General features: G+C 41.6%; 2 protein-coding genes across 9 annotated transcripts in view; one reads left to right on the top strand and one right to left on the bottom strand.

Annotated features, from left to right (window-relative positions):
- The first annotated feature begins 565 nt into the window (after positions 1–565).
- cfap300 (cilia and flagella associated protein 300) lies at positions 566–3,554 on the top strand. Its single transcript, XM_035621434.2, has 7 exons — positions 566–758; positions 858–939; positions 1,976–2,045; positions 2,181–2,338; positions 2,419–2,591; positions 2,734–2,800; positions 3,065–3,554. The coding sequence occupies exons 1-7, from the start codon at positions 649–651 to the stop codon at positions 3,194–3,196; spliced, it is 792 nt and encodes a 263-aa protein (XP_035477327.2). The 5' UTR covers positions 566–648; the 3' UTR covers positions 3,197–3,554.
- Positions 3,555–5,992: 2,438 nt separating this feature from the next.
- Positions 5,993–7,450, bottom strand: part of LOC118292462 (potassium voltage-gated channel subfamily KQT member 4) — a 36,907-nt gene continuing 35,449 nt past the window's right edge. For all 8 annotated transcript variants that reach the window (XM_035621410.2, XM_035621415.2, XM_035621416.2 and 5 more), the window contains one exon: positions 5,993–7,192. In XM_035621410.2, the coding sequence (XP_035477303.2) occupies positions 6,998–7,192 (195 nt within the window). In that variant the 3' untranslated portion in view covers positions 5,993–6,997. The remainder of the gene's footprint in view (positions 7,193–7,450) is intronic.

The raw sequence follows: 7,450 nt of genomic DNA, 5'->3' as shown, positions 1-7,450 counted from the left end.
TGGGATCACAACGTAGATGGTGATGTATGAGCAGTGAGGTGGAAAACTACACAAAGATAAGAAAACAACTAAGACACGCACGCACGCACACATACTACAATAGAATCATTTAGGCCAAACATTATGATCCTGATTACTGTTGTTTTTTTTATAAATTATTTTTTACTTTGTCGTTGTTAAATCTAATTTCTCCTCCTGTTTCGTGCTGTGTCTTCACGCTGGTCACTAAATTGTATTGCACTATAAGTAAATAGACAGAAACATATCATGTCATACAGCAAAAGAATCGTTTCCAAAGCAGCACAAGGTCGCCCTCTGGTGGCCGTGAAAGGTTTCCCCTCTTACTCACAATTGATTGGTGTAATAACTAGTTCGATACAATTAACGAGAGAGTTTAAGTAAAGAGACAACTAAATAGAATTTAGTTAATTTTTTTTAAGTTCAACGCTGCTGTTGTTGTTTTTTTTTGTGTTAGCCGTTTAAAATGGAATGTTCCGGTCGTCACAGGGCGTTCGTTGTTATGGCAACACCACGCGAATCTCACCGTGTTGCCATTTTCTGCTACCCGGAACAAAGTGAGCACACCGGTCGCTGATTGGCCTGTGGACGCCTTCAAACCACGAGCGAGTAAGGAAGAAGTAAACAGACATGGCAGGAGAGAAGTCCGCGTTTGATCAAACCTTTTTGTTCAGCTCCCTTCCCTCCAAGAAGTTCTCCTTCCTGCAGGACAAAGACACGTTGGCGCTGTTAATGAAATGGTGACGACATTTAGATAACCGGAGAACTTTGAATGAACTCATTTCACAAGTCACCTCCTTCCGTACATGGACAATTAATGGGATGTGTTTTCATTTCAGGTCCATGCTGGGAAGGATTTCAGCTCAGTCTTACAGCTTTGACCAGAGCTTTTGTCCTTACAACAGTGAAAAGTTTGTTCTGGTAAGACTCACTATGAGAAGATAGCCTACTATTAAATTTATTTATATATAGGATATATATATATATATATATATATATATATATATATATATATATATATATATATATATATATATATATATATATATATATAGAGGATATATATATATATATATATATATATATCCTACACACACACACACGTACTCATGTATGAGAACTGACTAATAGAACAGGCTGGATCACTGACAACATTCCTTAATCGTGTTCTTCCTTATTGAAACTGATGTACACCTCCAATATCTAGTTGATTCATTGATTAGTGGGGTGAACGGAAATTAATCAGCAGATATTTTCAATTTACAGTTTTTAATAGGGATGCAGTGCACCAATACCACTATTTTTTAGACCAAGTACAAATACAAGTACTTACATTTAGTTACTTTCCAATACCGAGTACCAATATTGAGTACTTGCCCCTGCCTGAAAATAAAAAATATACTTTGGGAATTTGTGCAATTTCATGTTCTGTATAGCTTGGTAGCATGAAATATTATGATCGTCAGAGCCAGCTTTTTAGTTTTTGTACAGTTTGCGTGTTTTTGCAATAAACTGCTGACATTTCTCAACTGTCTGGAGGATGCGATGTTGCCTTAGTATCTGAGTAGTTTTATGAGTACAAGTACGAGTACATGAGTATCGGATCCGATACCCGATACTGGTATCGGTGCATCCCTACTTTTTAAGCAAACGTGCCAAACATTTGCTTGGTTTTAGCTTCTCAAACGTCTTAAACTAAATGAACAATAGATGAATCGAGCAAATGTAAGACAGATTAATCTACAAGGAAACGAGACGCAGCCCTAAATTGATATCATTTCCTTTGGTCTCTGAGGCCCTGAAACCGATGTAATAATATTCACCACACTGAATAGTGATGCTGAAACAAACTGAGCTCATCTGCGTCATGAAAAACAAAAACAGCGGGTTGTCTGTTGTAATAAAAAAATGTATTTAATCATATGTGAATGCCCTCGCCGTCACCCTTTCTATGCAGTGTTTCTTCAGAGACCCTGACGTGGTATCCAGTCTGAAAAAGATGGAGGCCGGAGTCTCGGTGCCTCTTGGTATGTGACATCCCCCAGAAAGCCTTTCATCACTGATCGTAGGAAATTGATGTCATCTGCTGGTCAGTCTGTGGAATGTTTTTGACTTTTGTGTTTGTGTGTGTGTGTGTATGTGTGTGTGTGTGTGTGTTGTAGACAAGCCGGTGGTGTCTGTCGATGTGGAGCTGGTGCCGTGCACTAAAGTCTCCATGGAGCTCTTTGACCCAATCTACTCTTGCGGCATCCTGAGGCCCTCTGGTCATATAGTGAAATGCTTTCATTATGCCTACCCCGACTATGATGAACTCCGACAGGTGACTCTCTCTCTCTCCTTCTTCATCCATCTGTTTGTCTTTGTCTGTGTCTCGTTTGACGTCGTCCTCTGGCCCACCAGATGCTGCAGGAGGAGGACTCTGAGCACTACGACGTGGTGAGGAGAGGGGAACGAGGAGAGTTTCTGTTTCGCCTCTTCAAGCACCTGTGTCTTGGGGGAGAACTCTGTCAGTATGAGGACACCATTGATCCGTACATCAACACCACAAAGCAAGTGTACAAAGATCTGATCAGGTGAGCAGAATCCGACCACACTCGATACCGTACTGTCCACAAATATCATCAATTCAGGTTTGCCTACATCTGCATTTGGACACATGCAGCATCTTGCCTGTCTTATCACATCATATTAAGATGAAATGTTTTTATTCTGTAGTGCTCAGAAGGATCCAGACACAAAGAAGATCAGCGTTGTCTCCACGGTGATCAAAGTTAGCGCCTACGTGAGTTACTGGTTTAGTGTTTTGTTTTTTCTGTACATAGGAAAGAACGCGCTCTGTAAAAAAGTAACACCTGAAAAGTAAAAGTGAATGCTCTGTACAGTTCTAATCATAAGTATGATCATGTGAAGATCTGGCCTCTAACTGGCTAAACAGCACACAGCAGCGTTGTACCATAGTGGGAATGAGAATAATGATGTCTGCCTCAGCCAGGCAGAGCCGTTGTTTCCCAAAACTTCAACAGACACTACGATTTCTCCCTTGCAGGATGAATTTGGCCGATGTTTCCCCGGGATACGAGAGCAGGAGCAGACGTTTGCCTATTTGATCGTCGACCCCTTCAAACGACACGTGACTCTGTTCTGCCACTTCTACGGTGTTGGAAACCTCACTCTGTGACCGCGAAGAAATAATCCTGTTGCCTGAGTCGCACACCTTCTGATCAAGCTGACTGTGTATATACAAACACATCAGAGTGACAGCTTTAGCTTCATGGAAGCTCTGCCTTCAGTTAACTTCCCTGTTTAGGAATTTGATGTTACAAAGGAGAAGGAATTATGAATTTGTTCTTTGAAAGTATGTCAATATTTTTTAGGCTCTAGCGTAAGTTCAGTCGAGAAGACTACTCTGCTGCTGCTCAGGACTGATGCCCACTACTACAATGTCTCCTCATGGGGTCTAAGCCCCAAAGACTATCAATATTTTGTCATCACATATCATTCTGTTAAATCTGTAATAAATATTATTTCTTCATTCACTTGTTTGTCTTGACTGAAATAGCAACACTGTGCTTGCCAGTAAGGGAATACAGTTGAGCCTTTAGTTGTGTCGTCCACTAATAATAGTTTAATTGAATTTAACCTGCACTAAATAAACATTAGTAAAATTCTCAAGGCAAAGTTTCCTAGTTTTTCCTCTCTTGACAAATAATTTACCTTTTCCAATTTTTTTTATTTCTAATGAGACATGATTTTTTTTTTTTTTTTTGCCATCCGACTCCAACACCTGCAACCGAACTCGGTTTGATGAAAAGAGAGGCGTCAACATACAGTCAAAGAGCTTTATTGAAACAAATAAATTAATAAGTTAGTCAAGAAGTTAATTTTTATCCTCAGTGGATACACATTTTTGTATCCCGTTAAAAGATCAAACAGAGGTGTGCATTAGATATGAAAAACAAGATAAGTGCCACGAGTCATCAACCAGTAGCTACATCAATTGGAATTGGAAGACTTTGCTAGCTTAGCATTTTGCTTATTGCTTTGATCGGTTTCATTTGAACAGCAGCTCCAACACCTAAGAGAGCAGTTAAAGGGCAACGAGCTGGAATGTCAAATGGCAGCAAGTCCGTGAACGTTGGATGGTGAGGAGGTCAAGAAGAGCGAAGAGAGAAAAGAGAACGTGCACATCGAGTCATGCATAGAATTCAGTCACCTCAGACAAATCAGTTACTGCTTCTCATACTCGGTTTCCTAGACTAGTGCCCCCTAGTGGCCTCAGAGGTAGTTGTGTGGAAGCCGTTCAGATCTACGTGGCATGCTTTACGAAAGGAGACATGCCTGCAGAGTTTCCTGTGGTGATACAAATGTCCACGCCTCCAGATCTGACAAATGTTCAAACACAATAATTAGTTATTATTATAATAATAACGATATGCTAAATATACAGTAATATTCTCTTCCAACTGTCATAAAAGACTAGCATCACTAAAAACGACGTGTTCATAACAAATTTGATAGTGTTTCTGTGGTTAGATCAACAATTTAGCAACAAACAAAACAAAAATTGCATGGCCATCCTCCTGAGGATGACATTTCTATGAAACACTGTTGCCTTCGAAAGCAGCATTAATATTTAGGTTTGAGATAGAAAGCCGCACCATATCAGTTATAGAACAAGGACATAGAAGGCACAAGTCATTTGCTTTCATGTCGTGACCCAAGACTTTACAGAAGACATCCTTAATTATTAGTATTTTTTTTTCTAATACTGGGGCCACCTCTAACAACAACATGCAATACAGTGGTCTCACATACATTTTCAGAAAGCTCAACATTCCAGGTGACAGTGTTGTTCAGTGTAATAACGCCTCTAATAACGAGGCATCTCATTCTAATTCAGGCCAAAGAATAAAACTACGTACCTAGCATGTCTCATCGAAAACGAATGCAAATACTTTATGGCGCTAACAGCAAGCTCATGGGCAGCGAGAGCGTCAGACCCTGAACGGATCTGAACAGATCGAGCAATGAAGTACATTCACCGTTTGAGGTCGAGCTGAATGGAGAAAGTGGAGCACCTGAGTCAACTGGCTTGACTGAACCAAATAAAGGAATCACTCGCAGGAACAGAAGAAGAGCTGTTTTCACTGGCCAAACAAGGTAGAGTGAGTGTCTCCTTAGACGAAGCTGGCAGCGCTTATCGAAAAACATTAAAAACACATCATGAGCTCAGAATACATATGAGCTCTGTAAGTCGTGCACGTGTGTGAACCTGATCGACCGTTGTGTCATCCACGATTCAGCTTGACACAAATGCTACATTTATTTTAAAGATCACTTCCAACCCTATTTTTACTTTAACAACCGCCCCCCCCCCCCCCCCCCCCCCCCCCCCCCCCCAAAAAAAAATAACATTTAAAAAATTTGTTTTTCTACTATAGGTTAAACAAAAATGAAAGCATGGACATAATTAAATTAAAGAATAAAAAAAAGATGATTTTATACATGAAAAAAGTGTTATATGTATCAAGTGCCAGTGTATTTAAGTTAAGAAATTGCTTTCATTGCATGTGTGTGTGTGCTTTTTTGCACACTCTCCAGTTTTGTCCACACGCACAGAGCATTTTCTGTGCATCAAGCCAAATGTCTCCAAGAAAGAAAAGACAGAATAAAGTACAGTGGATTGGCAATGACAGTCAGTTACATGTATAAGTGATGGCTGGAGCCCGACCCTGCACACTGTCTGTCTGTGGTGAAGCTGTAAGGCCTCGAAACCATTTCCTAAGACTCGAGCATTCCCACAAAGGCCTGGAACTCATACGCTGGACGTGGACACTTCACAGGTTGTATGCAGGTGGTGTAAAATTCCTCCAAACTGGCCAAAAAGTTTTCCGCAAGTGCATGTCGCATGTGAGAAGTATCCTCCTGTAAGACAGGTTGTGATGTGTGACTTGAGAAAACAAGATAAACCTGACCCGAGGCTTGCCGTGAGTTGCGAGCAGCAGTGCAGAAAACGTGAAATGGATGTCAAAATTCTGACTTGGGATCAGAGAGGTTTTATCTACAGGGTTAGGGAACATGCATGTTGGGAGGGTGGGCTGCAAGACAGAGAGTCGCGGAGCTGTCAAAGAGGCGTTTCAGACCCATGAAAGGACATTTGGGCTCTATCAAATCCTCACTTGAATGCAAGCCAAACATTTTTTTGCATGTGGGCTTGTTGGAGACAGAATTTCTGAGAAAAAGGATTGGAGGTCAAAACAAACAACAATGTACAGTACATACCAGTCAATCCAACACATTCTTCCAGCTACTTTCATGTGACGAGCTTCGGTGATTAAAGCAGATTTGCACATTTAAAACTCTGCTGTTCGGAGGGGAAGGAGTACCACGGAGGTTTCAACCCAGTCTGCCCGTCCGAGTCCAAGGGAGCACATACAGTCCTCGGTAGACGGCTCCTCTCGTTATTTATTTGTTTTTTCTGGTGGTGTGATTAGAAAAAGTACAGGTCCTACCCATTACATTCATCACTATATCAAGAATTGTGATGCCATCCCGAGGCAGTCCTTACTGCACAAACGACTGGCATGACACCTGCAGCTCTGTCAAGTCAGTCAGAAAACTCTCAGTCACAAACGGCCGAGGAAAAACAGAAAATGATGATGATGGGGGTGGGGAAAGATTTTGACTAAACTTCAAAGTCTGATTAATAAATGAAGCTTCAAAATTAGGCATAGCTAGAAAGCATGAGGTGAGCAGGTGAAAGTTGTTCAGTAGTCAAGTATCGTCATAGTTCACGTGTCCTCTCTGTGTCTCCATCCTCATGTAGTGGGTCGAGAGCGGTGTCCGTTGGCTGAGGCTCCCAGTGCGATGAAGCCACCCGGAGGCCTCTGGCTGTATCAGCTGTGGAAACACATTCACCTAAAGAAAATGCATGAGGATGAAGATTTGAGATGGGGGGACCAGGCTGCTTAGTTCGCTGTCATTCTAAGTTGCCGGTTGAGATGTTGAGTGTGTTCACGGAGGGGAAGAGGTCTCTCTGGCCCGTGGGGCTGTTGTAGTCAGACGTGAGGTCAGGGTCCAGGAGGGAGGACAGGGTGAAGTGGGAGGAGCCCTTCTTCAAGCACTGGGAGTAGAAATTGAGCAGGAGGTCCAGCTTGTTCTCGATGGACTGTACCTAAGAAAACATACACAAATAGCAAGTCGTAATTTGTATTATTAAATCCTGACTAGCTTTCTGCAGGGAGTTTCCTTCATCACTGTTTCTGATGAGACGGATGATGACACTGAGCCTGAATGGGTTAATGTATTGAGTGCTAGGAACACAATAGCTTATTATTTCTTATCATTCAAAAAAACACGTATCCCACGAGTCTCAGCCGCTAACTGTCAAAGTCTCTTGGGAGCTGTGAGAAAATGGGAGTGATGAAAGAAA

The sequence above is a fragment of the Scophthalmus maximus genome, chromosome 22, assembly GCF_022379125.1.
Source record: "Scophthalmus maximus strain ysfricsl-2021 chromosome 22, ASM2237912v1, whole genome shotgun sequence".
NCBI classification, from domain to species: domain Eukaryota; kingdom Metazoa; phylum Chordata; class Actinopteri; order Pleuronectiformes; family Scophthalmidae; genus Scophthalmus; species Scophthalmus maximus.
Note: the sequence above shows the minus strand (reverse complement) of the source record. Positions and strands in the feature narration are given on the sequence as shown.